The sequence below is a fragment of the Coturnix japonica genome, chromosome 3, assembly GCF_054131305.1.
Source record: "Coturnix japonica strain WE chromosome 3, WE-NBRP24, whole genome shotgun sequence".
Lineage (NCBI taxonomy): Eukaryota > Metazoa > Chordata > Aves > Galliformes > Phasianidae > Coturnix > Coturnix japonica.
The window spans coordinates 6,340,085-6,355,684 of record NC_140665.1 but is presented as its reverse complement, the minus strand read 5'-3'; the positions used below and the strand labels follow the sequence as shown (position 1 = coordinate 6,355,684).

Sequence of the window (15,600 nt, the reverse complement as noted above, 5' to 3'; positions counted from 1 at the left end):
GGGAGCTGGGTTCTCCAGGAACTTGCTGGAAAAGCTTGTTTTCTCCCAGTCTGGAACTCCTCCTTCCAAAGGCAAATGCTGGTGTATCCTCTGCTCTCTGCAGGAGCCTCCAAGTGCGTTTTCATCCCACATAAAGGACACTGCATGCTCTTTACTGAATGTGTGGGAGTAGGAAGAGCGCTTATATGGCAGCCTCAGCCTGCCTGACCTTGGCGTCGGTTGCCATAGAGTGTGTTTCCTCTCTGAGGGCTATGCATATTGTGTGGACCTACCAGCCCTCTGCAGAGTGAGAAATAAGGCTCTGTAGGGAGGAATCCACACTTCAGAGGGATAATAAGTCATCTTCTACCAGTGTTTGTGGGTTTGCTTTCCTGCACAAAAGGTAGCAGTATTTAAGTGGCTTCCTTACAGCTCTGTCTTGTTGGTATTTGGTAGCATGCAGCCCCTGTGCGGTTTTCAGGTCTTGTACCTCCCAGGCAGTCCACTCTCCACCCTGGAAGGCTGGGGTTGAATGCTAAGTGCGTTGTAGCTAATGGAGCTGTGCTTCTGAGGCATCAGCTTCAAGGAGAAAGTCAGGGTCTGCAGCGATGCTCACAGTCAGTGACTGAGGAATTGACAGCAGTGTGCCTTGAGGATCTGTAGTTCTGGGGTAGAAATCTGTTGGTCCTGCGGACTGTGGGATGCTCTAAACCATTTTCTTCTGGAAGGACTGAAGAAGAAACAGGATGTTGCTGAAATAGAGGCTGGTGTTTTAACACACAGCTCAGCAGTTTCTCACCTGATTAATTCCACTGTGTGAAGAACTACTAATGAGGCTGATTTCTTATGGATCTGGGTCTTGTCTCACTGTTATCTAGCAAGGTGCGAGCTCTGGTGGCTTTCTGTCCTGGTCCATAACACATACCTCTCCCCAGTGCTGAGCTACTGTGTTCTGTAAAGATGGTGGCAGGAGCTCAGATCCTCCATAAAGGGATGCAGCAGTGCTTCCTGGAAACTGTCAGCATTTCATGGCTGACCCAGTACGCAGGGACAGATGAATCATTCAGTCGCTCCACCAGATGTCTTATGAAAAAGCAGGAAAGAACATAACTAGCTGAATTTTGGGTTAGATGGGATTATCCAGGAATAGGCAGCTGAGCAATTTGGAGATCAGCATCTACGTGGTGGTCGGTCCTCAGCGGGCTTATTGGTAATAGTCTGTGCCCAGGTTCTTAGAGAGATATTTCATGCCATTCTTACCATTTAGTCTTCTCGAAAACAGACTGGGAAATATAGTGTTCCAGATGAGACTTATTAATATAAGATGGAGAATGCACAGGGTAACTGCATGTGGAGCATGGCAGGCCTTCAAAGGGGAAGGATACAGTGAGATACAGTGCAGGGTTGGTGCTGATGCTGGATAATGAAGCAAAAAGCAAGACAGTGTTGTGACTATGGGACTGGGTGGGGAGGTACTCAGCTTTTGCTTAAGGTAAGAATGATCTGCAAGAACCATGGTGTTTTTGCCCTGTCGAGCTTTGCTAAGGTCTCTGCCAGGTGTTGCGAGTTTGCACTTTTGCAGGGATATGCATGATTGGAATAAGGGTCAGAGAGGAGAGTTCAACCTATAATACAGCTCAAGGGACTTAGGAGTGGTAAGGAGGAGATTGGCCCCCTCTATTGCTCAGGGCAGAGACACTGGTAGCTGAGCTGGGGGATCCTCCTGGGTACAGCATGCAGCTGGGGAGGAGAGGAGCCCTGCCAAGAAGAAAAGTGCTGCTCTCCCTCTTGCTCTGCCTGGGGCAGTGTTACTGCTCACTCCACTGAACCTAGGCACCCTAAAGCTCAAATAGCACAGGAGGACAAAGACACTTGATGCCCTTGTGCAAGGGTGGCAGCTTGGTACTTTTCTGCTGTGCATCTGGGAAGAGTGGGGAAAAGAGAAAGAGTAGGGACTTGTGCCAACCTGAGGTGCCCTTGGGCTGGCAGCAGGATGAAGAAGGCTAGAAGAGCCATTACTGTTTGAAGCTGACACCTACATAAGGATTACAGTGGTAGAAGTCTAGCAATTCCTGTATGTAAGCTTTCACATAAAGATGGGATTCAATTAATGCCAGTAGCGTTAGATCTCTTACTGCTGCTAGGGCCATTCTGTGCCTGATCTGAGATTTTCAGGGCATATTCTTTTTGTCAGGGAATTTTGTTGGCCTGATAAAGCTACCGGTGCCTTCCTGCTTGAGAGATGATCTTCCAGGAGATTTGCCATTAAGGAAGCAGAAAGCCTCGAGCTGGCATCCCTCTGCTTTCTATTCCCTTTATTCCACAGTCAGAAGAGGTGTTGAGCTCTCACAGCCTCCTCGCATTGGTGGTTTGTGGGCAGGAGGTGCACACATTTGCAATCCCAACTGTCGACTACGAATCTCTGCTCCCAAATGGAAACCAAGTCAGCTCTCCTTGCTGCTGGGAGTGTGGAGGTGTTGGAGGTCAGCTCTGATTGGAGACTTTTTGTCTCCTGTCTGCGTGTGTCACCTGCACTGGCTGCCAGTGCTCAGTGTCACAGGAGGGGAGATTCAAACCCCGTTTACTGATTGCTGCCAAAGGGAGAAAGAAGGGAAGGCAAAGTGAAAAGGCTTAATGTGGGCAGCCAGTTGCCTCCTGAAGGAGGCTGTGATGCTTGTGTCTGGTTATAGCTCTTTGAAACATTGCAGAGGTCCTCCACTTTTGGTGCTCTTTCTCTCTGTAGGGCTCCAGGACTATGTCCACCATGGTGTACCCAAGGGAGGAGAAACTGGACAAACTGAGCCAAGAGGAGATAATTTCCAACACCAAGCTGGTGATGCAGGGGCTGGAGGCTCTCAAGAATGAACACAACTCCATCCTGCACAGCTTGCTGGAGACCATCAAGTGTCTGAAGAAGGATGAAGAAGCCAACCTTGTGCATGAGAAATCCAACCTGCTCCGCAAGTCAGTGGAGATGATCGAACTGGGTCTTGGAGAAGCACAGGTGAGGGTGACAAGTGCCATCCTATGTGGTACCTGGGACTGACAAGGGGAGGCAAGTATGTGGCTGTTACCAGTAAGCTGCAGGGGTTGCACTGGGCTGAGGGTGGTCCTCAATCATGCGTGAGGGAGATTAAAAAGTTATTGTCAATACTGATTATGACTTGGACTCTTGACAAGGTGATGATGGCACTGTCCAACCATCTGAATGCGGTGGAGTCAGAGAAGCAGAAGTTACGTGCTCAGGTACGGAGACTGTGCCAGGAGAACCAGTGGCTGCGTGATGAGCTTGCCAACACCCAGCAGAAGCTTCAGCGCAGTGAACAAACTGTGGCTCAGCTGGAGGAGGAGAAGAAACACCTTGAGTTCATGAACCAGCTGAAGAAATATGATGAGGATGTTTCTCCTTCGGTAAGTCATTGTCTTGTCAAGCAGCAGCTTTTTTTTTTTTTTTTTTTCTTCTTTTTGTGGGGGGTGTTGGACCAGGAGGATTGCCTGAATGCAACAGCCTTGTTCTGGATGTTAACCATTCCCAGCTACAGTGCACAGCAGTGCTTGTAACTGAAGGAAGTCTGCCCAGGGCAGAGTCTTTGGCAAAACATGGAAGAGGGTGCCAAGATATGGTGGGGGTAAACTTGGTTTTGTTTGGTGGGAGGAGGGTGGTAGCAGGGATGACCAAGGAGCTGAGGGTATTGGTAGCAGCTGAGTCAGTCCAAGCTGCTGTTGTCTTTTCTGAGAATGAACAGCATTGTGATTCCTATTCTCTCAGGAGGAGAAGGAAGGTGACTCCACCAAGGACTCCCTGGATGATCTGTTTCCAAATGAGGAGGAGGAACATGGTCCTGGATGTGAGTGCTTGCTCATGCTTAGTTACTGCCAGTATCTGTTCAAACCTGCTGTGCCAAATGTGCCCTGGTGTATTCTGTACCTGCAGTGCCCCACCAACATAGCAGTGCGGTAGCAGCTGCCCAGCAGGGAGGCTATGAGATTCCTGCACGCTTGCGCACCCTCCACAACCTTGTCATCCAATATGCTTCACAAGGACGCTACGAGGTGGCTGTGCCGCTCTGCAAGCAGGCACTGGAGGACCTGGAAAAGACATCAGGCCATGATCACCCTGATGTGGCCACCATGCTCAACATCCTGGCACTAGTGTACAGGTGAGGATGGGGAGGGCAGGACTGGGTCAGAAAGGCTGTCTTCCTCTTCAGTTGATGAGGTTAATACATTCTGGTGACAAGGAGTTCTTCCCAACTTCCAGCAGTCTGCCTTTCAAAAAAGGTTTTGGCACAGATGAAGTATTTGGGCCACCAAACTCCCCAGTAAAACTAACCTGAGGAAGGGGGAAAGAGCTGCTGGAGGCTTATCTTTGTGGAGGGAGGAGTGCTGCTTATAGTTCTGCATTCCACAGACTGTGGTGTCCAAACCCCAGGTAACAAATTGGCTTTGCACTGCAGGGATCAGAATAAATACAAGGAGGCAGCGCACCTCTTGAATGATGCCCTCTCCATCCGTGAAAAGACCCTGGGTAAAGATCACCCAGCAGTGAGTATCTGCCTTCTCTTTTAGTCACTTCTAGCCCCAGTGGCATGTACAGGTCAAGAGTGCAGTGCCCCTTTCCCTTTTGACTTGGCTGTAAACTGGCTTGGCTGGTGCTGGGCTGCCATGGATAGCAGTGTGCCCTGTGATGGCTGGGGTGCTGTTGATGTGGTATTATGGGGCACTGTGTTGCTATATCATTTTCTGCTGTCTTGATCAGTATGGCCAATCAGGAGATGGCATCTCCTGGATTCTGTTATGTAGGCAAGATAACTTTCTGCCTCTAGACCTCTTTGTCTCTAGAAGCATCTGTACTTGCAAGGGTGAAAGAATGGGACTGTTACTGCTGCTTGCTCCCTGGGTTGGTTACACTGAATTCACAGAGAAGTTTATGCCTATGCAGGTGGCTGCAACTTTGAACAATCTGGCTGTTCTCTATGGCAAGAGAGGAAAGTACAAAGAAGCAGAGCCACTTTGTAAGCGAGCCCTGGAGATCCGTGAGAAGGTACTGCTCTCTCATGCTCTCCTTCCTTCCAGCTCAACCTTATGGCTTGATCTCCCTACCTTACTGTACCTCAAAGATCTAGGACCCCCCCTAGTCTCTTCAGCTGCTGATTGTGCCACCACCTTTATCTCTCCAGTGTTTGTGGTGTTTAGAAAGGCCTGATGGGAGGTGGGAGCTAGAATTTCTCCACTTAACCTTTGTAGTCCTTAGCTCCTGGCTGACAAAAGCATGCCCTCTGGGTTGGGCTGGGGCTGCTTGAATGTCCCCTAGATGTTCACTGCAATTTAAATATTGTCGTTTTGTGATTTCTTTGTATCCAGGTCCTAGGCAAAGACCATCCTGATGTGGCCAAGCAGCTGAACAATCTGGCCCTGCTGTGCCAGAACCAAGGCAAATACGAGGAGGTGGAGTATTATTATTGCAGGGCCCTGGAGATCTATGAGAGCTGCCTGGGTCCTGATGATCCCAATGTAGCCAAGACCAAGAACAACCTGGTGAGCTGCTGGGAAGAGGCTATGTGGGGTTGGGCGGTAGTGCAGTAGTAGGCACTGGTGTCTGGAGGAAACACGGAGGTAGCTGTGAGAAGTGGGGAGGGTTAATCTGTGTTGCCCAGTGGGATTGGAGCTGTTTTCTTGGTTGCAGGCCTCCTGTTACTTGAAGCAAGGCAAATACAAAGATGCAGAGGTGCTGTACAAGGATATCCTTACCCGTGCTCATGTGAAGGAGTTTGGCTCTGTGGATGGTTTGTACACAAGCTACTGGGGCAAGAGTGAACGGTTTGCTCTTCCACCACCCCTGTGGTAGAGGGATGGGGTACCTTGCAGAGCCCTTGTTTTTGGGCAGGCCTCAAAACACTGTCATTCCAGTTTGTTACGCTGCTCCACTTCTGTCAGAAGGAGTCTTAGTGAGCTGTGGCTTTCAGTCTGCTAGGTTGGCAAGCAGTTGTGTCTTAAAGGGGGAGAAGAGCATAGTGCCTCTAAGGTGTGAATTGAAGTTTCTCCTGTAGTTCTGGCACAGGGAGGGGGAGAACTCGCTCCCTCTTTCCTATGCTCTGCCCTTGCAATGTCAGTTGCCTTTGGGGCCCTAGCCAGTGACTGGAAGCCCTGTGATGAGCTGCTGGTTTTGGAGTTGGTGCTGGGCTGTACAGACAGCAGAGCAGTAGTGGAAGTGGCAGAGTAACAAAGTTAAAGTGGTGAGTAGAACTGTCTCTCATTTTTCCTCACGCAGATGAACACAAACCAATCTGGATGCATGCAGAGGAGAGAGAGGAGATGAGCAAGGTGAGTGAGAGCTTGGGGTGCAGCCTGTTGACAGTTGCAAGAGCCCCAGAAGGGGAAAGAGATTCTGGGATTTTGATCCCCTTGTATCACAACTAGTTTCTCCTTTCTGCAGTCTGAAGAGCTGCTGTGACCACTGATAAAGGGTAGGAATGGTGTATGGAATGGGAGAAGTGAGATCATTCCTTGGGGCAATGAGGAATGGAGGCCCATCAGAGGACCTGATATTTTCCTTGAAGTGGGGAGTTATTCAGTACCTCAGCCTCTCTTTGCTTTAGTGAAACCTCTAAGGCAAGCGGACAATGGAAGGGTGGTGGATGGCGGAGTTATGCTGCAGGGTTTTGGTGCTTGTTCCAAAGAGCTGCCAGTACCCAGAGTGTGTCTTGAGGCTGCCTGGGGAAGAAATGGGTAGAGAAGAGATTACTGTTGTCACCTTGCTTAGCAAGTAGGACCAAACCTTATGGAAAAGAGCTCCAGACAGGTTTCTAGCTGTTCAGTGTCTTAGCTGGCTTCTGAATGAGAGTGGAATGGAGTTGTTCTTGCCTTGGATTTGGCTGAGAGACATGGAAGCTGTTGCTCCTGTTTCCTGAGCTCTGCTTTCTGCTGCATCTGACAAATGCAGTGGAGTTCAGTCTGATTTTTGCCAGGAGGACAGAAAAATATGCTGGCTGTGGCACTGCTTTGCAAGAGAAATTGGGTGGAGTAGGGCCCAGGCTCCCCTTCTTACTCTGGAATTGAGATGCTTCTTTCTGATGACGACTTCAGAGAAGTGCAAGAGCATGGGCAGACTGTTGCAGTGTGGAGCTATGCTCCACTTAACACAAGCTTTGAAGCAGGGGTGAGAGAACAGGATGCCTTCAGGAAATAGTCTAAATCTGCTGTCCAAACCAGGCCCCTTGAAACTCTACTGTTTGTGTCCCCTTTTCTCCCAGGCCTATAGGATCTGCAGCTGGAAATGTAATTAATTTTGCAGCCTGGGCAAGAACTGAGCTGCATTTCCTGCCCCTGAGATGGCTGTCTCTAGGCAGCTGCCCAGGCCCTGTGGCATAATACATCTGCTGAGGTCTTCCTGAGCAGGTGTTGGTGACCACAGCCCTTGAGTCTAGGTTCTTTCCCCACTGACAGACATTCAACAACCTTCCCCTTGGGTTTGGTCACCTTGGTTTTGAGTGCTGAGTGTTGGGCTCACCCAGGCTCTGATGCAAAGAAAGCCAAGTGTGCCTATGGCTTGGGAAAGTACCTGCATATGGGATAATGATTCAGGAAGTTCTGTTGGGCTTTGTAAGGAAAATGGTCCCTGCAAGGGCAGTTTCTTCCAGGCTGGGGCGATTGCCAGAGGGAATGCACAGCTGTGGAGCTGCTGGCACAGGCAGGACCAGTTTCATGGTGCAGAAGCTATGGGATTTGTGGGCTTTGGTATCCCTTTGCATACTGGCATTGGGAGTGCCACGTACTTCAACCACTGCTTTTTGTCTTCGTTGTCTTTGCTACCTTTGGTACCACAAAAAGGCCAAGGAGATGGGAATGTGCACTCTACTGGGGGGAGGGCATCATGTTGTCTTGTGTCTCAAATGATTTGCAGCAAAAAGGGCTTCAGCCTTTCTTTCCAGGAACCTGCTGGGACTTCACTGTGGTATTCACGTTTTGTGTTTCCAGGGGCTGGGCTGGTGTGAGGGTACAGCCTTAGGCCTGACCCTGGTGCCCAGTGTGAGCACAGGCCAGGGAATGGCACTAGGCATGGGGCTAACAGCTGCCTTTTCACCCAATAGAGCAAGCACAGAGACAGTGCTCCCTATGCTGAGTATGGTGGCTGGTACAAGGCCTGCAAGGTTAGCAGGTAAGAGAGGTTTGTGGGCAGCTCTAGGCAGTGGGTGAGGTGTCCCCAGGGCTCCCACTCACCTGCTGCTTGTTGCCACAGCCCAACTGTGAACACCACTCTGAGGAACCTGGGTGCGCTGTACCGGCGCCAGGGCAAGCTTGAGGCCGCGGAGACCTTGGAGGAGTGTGCGGTTCGCTCTCGGCGGCAGGTAACCCCAGAGGGACCTTCTCTGGTGGGTGGGGGGATGCTGTGGGACTCAGGGTAGCAGGTTGTGACATTGCTATGTGTGCTGAGGGATTGTGCTGTGCCTTGCAGCCTCCCGTCTGTGGTTTGCATTCCCATAACACTGGAGCAGCTCAGTGGTTGGTCTTCCGTTTGTGCAGGGGGATATGCATGTGTTTGCATATGTGGGATTGCACTGGTGTGTGCATATGTAGATGGAACACCTGTTGGGGTGTAGAAATCCTACAGCTATGGCAGGCTACTGAGCTTTGTCAGCTGAGAGGAGTCTGCACTTGGTGGGGTGCATTCTTCCTACTAATGTGTCCAGGAATTTCAGCTCCTTCACTAGGAAATCCCTTGTGTATAAACCCAGCATGAAGAGTGAAGGACAGCAAAAACCCTCACACATCAAAATGTGAAAGGGGGGGAGAGGAGGGGAAGCTGTCAGCTTTTTGGGGCAGCAAGCTCTTATCACTCAGGGTGGCTTGTAAGGCATTCCCTGAATAAAGGCTACTGAATTCAGGATGCTCTTCTTGTTTGGAAGAGTTTTGTCTGTGCTGGGACAATGACCAAGAGAGGGAGAAGGACCAGGCAGATAATAGCATTGAAGAGCCAAGACTGGTGCTTCCTTGTTCCTTTCTACTTGCAGGGCATCGACCCAATCAACCAGACGAAGGTGGTGGAGATCCTGAAGGAGGGTGATGGCACAGAGAGACGTCGGAGCCTGGGTGGCAGCGTCAAGTACGAGAATGCCACAGACGGTAGCGAGGAAGTGAGTATGGGCGTGGAATGGAGTGGGGTAAGTACAAGACACCATCAAGAATGGCCTCAGCTGGCTGCTGGAGGGATGGGACAGCCTGGCTCAGGGCTGTCCCTGCGTGGCCTGTCGTGGCATCCTTGTCTGCCTCCATTTGTTCCCTGCACACTTCCTTCTCCTCTTTCTTGGCATGAGCCAGTCAGCCCACAAAGGTGTGTGTCTGGGCCTGGCTTGTCATGTACAGGCCAGACACTCTGAAAAGTTCTCACTTCCAGAGGGCTTCCAGTTCCTGGCAGTGCACAGCATGAGCTGTCCTGGCCTGCTCTTAATCTTAGCCTTGGCGACCTTATTAACACCTCTCCTTGCTGCCTCTCCTCTTAAGGCTGTGGCTGACTGTCAGCCCCATCTTAGGCCCCCATAGCCTCTAAGCAACTTGCCTTTCTGTCCTGCAGCGCGCCACAGGTGATGCTGGGTCTGGGGAGGTGTGTGTGTGTATGTGTGTGTGTGTTTGGTGGGGCTGTGCCTGTGTCTGCAGTGTAAGGAAATAGTCCATAGCTGACACCTTTACTGTCCTCTTGTGGTCTCGTGCCCCTCTGTGGGCTCTGGCCAAGTAGAGGTTGGAAAAGGCAGGTTTTCTTGGGGTGCCTAGCTGGGCTGACCGGCGGTGGCAAAAGAGGATGCTGTTAGCTGAGGCTTGTACAGGGTGACCCTGAGCCTACTGTGCTTGCCCTGAGACTGGAGGGCACTGTGGTCACCAGTACTGAGTTTGCAGGAAGGTAGTGGTCCAGGTCTGGGGCAGGTGGTTTCTGCAAGGAGGAGGATGGAAAAGAGGCAACAAGTGAGCAAGGTGCTGGTGGATGCTTGGCTTGAGGGCTGCTGGAGCTGTTGATGCTTACCATTCCTCCTGCAGTCTCTGGCTGAGAGTATAGTGTAGCTGGCACCAAGGGCTGTTTGCAGCCTGGCATAAATGATGCACTGAGCATGAATCCTCTACTCCCCCTTACATCTGCTGTCACTAACCCTTCCCCACGTGGCCATCCTCACCTGCATGATCTGTTCCCCTTCTTTCTTCCTCTTCCCTGTTGCCATGACAGTCCCTCAACATCCAAACCTAAAGCCTGGCTCTCTTGATTGTGGATTGTACCCTGGATGTGGCTGGAGAGGGCCTGGGGAACTGAGCTTTGAAGGGGCCCAGCAGCTCTTCCAGATACAAGGCTGTCCTCTGCCTCAGCAGTTCATCTTCAAGGGTGAAGAGGATCTCAGTCCTGGCCCTCGCATTCCCTGTCAGTAGAGGGGGTAGAGAGGTGTGGAGGGAGGAGTGCTGCATTACTGCATTAGGATCACCCAGTCCCTGACTTGGTTGGTGACTCTCTGCAGCATCTCCTGGCTATGGTTGGCATTAGCTGGCCTCTGAGCTATCAGCCTAAGGCAAGCAGGTAAAGTTACCCTCTCCTGCAGCCTGACTCAGCTGATGGGGATAGCCCCTCCACCTATCATCCTTTCCCCAGGGGCTTGTCAGGGCTGCCCACAGTCAGCTGTATGGAGGGGGTTTGGGGGGAGCTAACCCAGCACCCTAGGGGTGTGGCTGCTGTCATGTGGTGCTTGGTTCTCTTCCTGGTTGACTCCACGCATGGCCAGTTCCCTCTGCCTGCCCAGCACCCTGCAGCTCCCCCCAGAGAAGGCTGGAAAAGAGGGCAGCTCCCTCTTCTGTCTGTCACGGCCAGTTGTTCCTTGCACCACTGTGGAGATCTTGGGTGTGCTGCCCCAGGCCCATCTCTATTGCCATCCCTTCAGCTGTCAGCTGCTGCAGGCAGAGCTCTGGGTGCCCCAGTAATGCCAGTGACTGTACCCTGCTGCCCAGGGAAGCACCCCAGGGCCTGGCCTGGCTAATTGTGGCCTAGTAAAAATATGAGCTTGCCGATTTAGCCTTATCACCCTCCCTTCCCATCCAAAAGTGGCCCATAGTCACTGCATGCAGCCTGGGACCTGACCCACCAGCTCCCTGGACTACCTGCAACCTCATGGGCTTGTAAACTGTGTCTTTCTCCTTTCTGTGCACTAGGCTTAAATGCCTCCCGAGACTCCCTCTTTCCCCTCCACCGCAATCAATCACCTGGATGTTTGTGTTGTATCTTCCAACTTTATCCTCCACACCATCCCTCCTTCCTCGGCGAGAACTCCACGCCAGTCCCCCAACCCTCCCGGCGCGTGAGGGCACCACAGCACCTGCAGAGGAGTGCATGGGGCCTCGTTCCAGTCCCGTGGCCAGCAAGAGCAGGAGGAATCTGCACGGAGCTGCCTGCTCCCCTGGTCAGGGTGATGGGCCTGCATCCCCTTGTGTGCCCTCATCTCCCAGCCTGCCCTTGCACAGCCCTGGGGACCAAGCCTGCAGGGGATTGTCTTCAGGTGTACTGACTCCGCTGTTGTTAGACATCCTGAACCATCGTAGCTTGTTCCCTCCATCTCTGCAGAGGCCAGGATGGAGGTGTGAAGATGGGAGGGCTGTTTAGGGACACAGAGGCCTGGCCTTGGCAGGACTGTTGTGTGCCCAGTTACTTTCTTCCCCGTAAGCATAGCTGATGTTAGTGCCATGTAGTGAACCTGCGCTGACCACCAATGAGTTGGGCTCTACCTGCAGCACATGACAGCCTCCATCTTGCTCTCCTCCTCCCTGCTGAGCTCTGTAACTTGGGGCCAGCATGTGGATCTCTGCAGGGCATGGGGATGGAGGGTGGCCCAAAGCTACTGACCATCTGAGCTAGAATTGAGGGGGGACAGGCAAGGTCTGTGCATCGAGCAGGGATATGCTAAGGCAAGTGTGCTTAGTTGCCAACTCCTGACCTGGTAGTGTAGCCGAGTCTTTTGCTTGGTGGCTTTATTGGCTGCCTGTTGCTCTAGGGTTGTTGGATGTGTGTACTGAGAGAAGGGATAAGGATGAAGCTATCTGCTGTTCCATGGAGACAGAGGGGAGAAGGGTGGGAGGAGAGCAGAACTCTTCTGCAAGCAGTTAGAAGTGGCTGAGATGGAGAACCGTCTGGTTTGAAGCAGAGCAGGTGAATGAAAAAGGAGGTGCAGAGAAGGGTGTGAGGAAGGGAAGAGCTGGGGCTTGGGGTGTTCCAGGTGTGAGCAGGAGGTGAGCTGGCTGAAGGGGGTTTTCTGCAGGAGACAAGAATGGGCCACATTGCTCAGGGAGTTCTTGAACACAGGATGTAGCTTATGAGATGTGGCTATTGGGGTTGTGACTTGCTGTCCTTCCTCATGTAGAGGGCAGGATTGTCACTGTTACTGCCAGGAAGGCAGTGCTGCCCTGGGCTTCTGTAGAGGTGGCTCAGTGCCTCTGATAGGACTCCATCAGAACGCTATCAGTCCCTGCTGGAGAAGGGGATGTTTCCTAAGGCCATGAGCCTCATGCCCTCAGATGCACACCCTCATCCTACCTCCTATAAGAGTTAAGCCTGGGGAGGCTGCAGGCAGCAGGACAGAGCCCACAGGCCAGCGCAGGATTCCCCCCCATCCCTTATTTATTTAACTAGGTAGTTTTTCTCATGCTAGTCATCTGGTAGGCTATAATAATAAATGTGCTTGTGTCTGTCTGGGCCTGGCTTTCCTGTGGTGATGCAGAGGCCTTGGGGCACTTGCATACTGCTCTCCTGGGAGCTGGTGCTTGCTGAGAGGAGATCTTGGGGCTGCAGGCTAGGGCTGAGGGCTCTAGGACCATGCCTTCCCTGCTCCTCTCCTACTGCTGCTCCGTGAGTCCCCAGAACAGGGCACGTTCAGGCTTCAGCACCACCTGCCTCTGCTTTGCCTGTCATGGACCTGGTGCTGTAACAACTGTACCTGTGATTAAAGGGAGACAGACCTGAACCGCTGCCCTGTGCTTCTTTCCATGCTTTGTAGGCCAGTGTCGGTCAGCCCTGGGGCGGTGGGGGCAAAATGCTGCTGGATCAGGTGTGGGTGCTCAGTGTCTGTGTGCGTGCAGGGGCATGTGCTGCTGTGTGGGCGCATCTCTTCTGTGCTGAGCATTGGAGCAGAAGGACTCGGCTCCCTGCCTCAAACTGGGGTTGCTTCTAACCATAGCACTGCAGTCACGTGGTAGGGCTGACATGGAGCATCTGGGGTTGGTCCTTCCTCAACTGCTGTTTTCATTAGCCAGGAAGATACCCCATTGTAGGATGCCGTGGTGCTGAGCTTTGCATGCTCTTAAACCCTGTCTCAGTCCTGCTCCTGCATGCAGCAGGCAGGTGGGAGCATGCAGGGGAGAGTGACTCAGTGCAGAAGCTGCCACTTGTGCTTTGAGTGCTCTCACCCTCGTGGGTGCAGTGAGGTGGGTGCTCTGCAGTAAACCAAGCGCCTTCCATGTTCTGGGTTAAAAATAACCCGCAGAAGAGGGAGTGAGTAGGGAGAGAAAGAAGGCTATTTTTAATCCAGCTTGCAGCAGAACTTGGTTCTGGCATTGAGCTGCAGTCATCGTGAGTCCCTGTAGCTGGACAAGTGTGGCTCCTTTCACCACCCCTGACAGCAGAGCTTACTTAGGTACTGAGCAGCTTCTTGCTGCCCCTGTACCATGGCACTGCTCCACTGCCCCAGCACTGCTCCCTTCTCTTCCCCCTGCCTGCTGTGCTCTGGCACAAAGAACAGATCCTGACACAGCAGTGCCCTGCTAGAAGGGTGGTAGTGCAGTGCTGGAGCTAGTGGTGCCAGGGCTCTTTTGCTTCCTCCCCATCCCCTTCTTTGGTAGTGCCATGTACTGATGCTCTTCCGAAAGCTGCCTGGGCTGCCTGCTGGAGGAGCTGAACGCTTGCTTTGCTAATGCTGATGGTGCTTTCTGCATTCCTGCTGCGTGGGTGCCTTGCTGCTACAGCACACAAATCCTAGTTGGAAGCCCTTTGCTTTTCCCTTACCACAAAGGGCTTTGGTAGGTGCCTTATCTCTGCCTTTTTTCTGCCTCCTTGTGCTGGGCCAGACAGCCCTTGGGGCCAATAGGACTGACAGTGATGAGCACTGCTGTGAGCAGATCATAAGAGCAAAAGCAGCAGCGATGCTGCAACCTTTAAGGAGGTTCCTGGTTATGCAGGAGAGCTTGGTGAGGGTGGCACAAGGTGGCCTCATACTGGCAGCGTGTGCTTTGTGTGTATGGAGTGAATCCAGATGGGCTGGAGCCTGTCAAGGGCTGAGTGCCCTGTAAGGGGCTCCAACAGCAGACAGAGGAGCACGTCCCCTGTGAGGTGGAGTGACCTGCAGTGCTCAGCAACTGCAAAGATGAATGTTTGAGTCTTGGGGGGGGCTTTCAAGGTGGGCTGAATGTGTGTGTGTGCAGAGTGGTGCTGCCTGACCCGAGGGTACCTGTGGGACCTGCGAGCTGGGGCAGGATGAGCGCTGTGTGGAGAGAGAATGGCACGGGTGGGGAGAGGAGGGGAGTGGGGCCTGCTCTCCATATTGGGAAGAATGTCTTTGAGGCAGGTGACCCAGCAGCACAACCTGGCCTGGCCAAAAGTATCCTTAAGCGTGGGGACCTGCTGGGACCTCCTGGTAGCTGCCAGCTGAGCCATAGGAGACGGAGCGGGGCTGGGGCTGCCGGCAGCCTGGTTCACAGCACATTAGAGCTTCCTCAGTGCTGCTCAGTCCTCGCCCCCTGCCTTGTGTCTCCGTCTCCAGGACGGCAGCGGTGCCCTCCAGCGCAGCAGCTCCCTGGGGAAAATCCGGGATGTGATCCGGAGGAGCAGCGAGATGTTGGTCAAGAAGCTGCAGGGCAATGGGCCCCTGGAGCCCAGGAACACCAGGTAGGGACCGGGACCCGGGTCCCGCCGTGCCGGGTGCCGCTGCGGGATCGGGCATCAGCCAACACTTGTCCTTTGCTTTCTTGTAGCATGAAGCGAGCCGCCTCGCTAAACTACCTGCACAAGTCTAGCGATGCTTCCTTCGAGGTGAGCGGCGCAGCAGGAGCTGGGGGCCTGGCGCTGGGGGCCCGTGCTGACACACGCCGTGTTTTTCAGGGTACCCAAGGGCTCCGCGCCGAGAGCAGAGGGCTCAGCGCCAGCAGCATGGATCTCTCGTCCCACAGCTCCCTGCTCGCTTCCAACTGAGCGCCGCGGCCGCTCGCCGCAGCTTAGCGCCGCGTGGGGCAGCGCTCGGCCCCCTCCCCACCTGCACCGCTCCGTTCTCACCGCGGGCTCTCGGGCCGCCCGCTGCCGCCCCCGCCGTGGGGGCCCTGGTCCGGGCGGGTTGGGGGGTGCAGCCCGTCACCGGCTCACGGGGCTGCGCCCGGACATCGCCACGCACCGCACGGAGCGCGGCACCGCCCGCAGCACTGCCCGGCATCGCCCACCCGGGGGCGCGGCGGGGCGAGGGGTTGGGGGGTGACGGCCCCGCCGCGTTCCCGGCTCCGCTCGTGATGCTGCTGTACGGTATTTTATCAAATAAAGCCACGATCCTCCCCGTGCCGCCGGCCGCTCCTTGGGGCGGGGGCTCAGCGCGGCGCTCGGGGGCGGGGAGCGATGACGAC

At 53.5% G+C, this 15,600-nt stretch overlaps 1 protein-coding gene across 14 annotated transcripts in view; it reads left to right on the top strand.

Moving 5' to 3' along the window:
* KLC4 (kinesin light chain 4) overlaps positions 1-15,536 on the top strand; it is a 25,093-nt gene extending 9,557 nt beyond the window's left edge. For 5 of the 14 annotated variants that reach the window (XM_085542431.1, XM_015856649.3, XM_015856647.3 and 2 more), the window contains exons 2-16: positions 2,723-2,983; positions 3,160-3,390; positions 3,749-3,827; positions 3,914-4,139; positions 4,437-4,524; positions 4,922-5,023; positions 5,344-5,517; positions 5,666-5,765; positions 6,251-6,303; positions 8,070-8,137; positions 8,219-8,327; positions 8,991-9,140; positions 14,754-14,878; positions 14,965-15,022; positions 15,092-15,536. In XM_085542431.1, coding sequence (XP_085398557.1) covers positions 2,735-2,983; positions 3,160-3,390; positions 3,749-3,827; positions 3,914-4,139; positions 4,437-4,524; positions 4,922-5,023; positions 5,344-5,517; positions 5,666-5,765; positions 6,251-6,303; positions 8,070-8,137; positions 8,219-8,327; positions 8,991-9,140; positions 14,754-14,878; positions 14,965-15,022; positions 15,092-15,181 — 1,902 coding nt within the window. In that variant the 5' untranslated portion in view covers positions 2,723-2,734 and the 3' untranslated portion in view covers positions 15,182-15,536. Of the gene's footprint in view, positions 1-2,722; positions 2,984-3,159; positions 3,391-3,748; positions 3,828-3,913; positions 4,140-4,436; positions 4,525-4,921; positions 5,024-5,343; positions 5,518-5,665; positions 5,766-6,250; positions 6,304-8,069; positions 8,138-8,218; positions 8,328-8,990; positions 9,141-11,160; positions 12,963-14,753; positions 14,879-14,964; positions 15,023-15,091 lie in introns of those variants that run through there. The other 9 variants (XM_085542436.1, XM_085542438.1, XM_015856653.3 and 6 more) reach the window with 3 other exon arrangements.
* Positions 15,537-15,600: the final 64 nt, after the last annotated feature.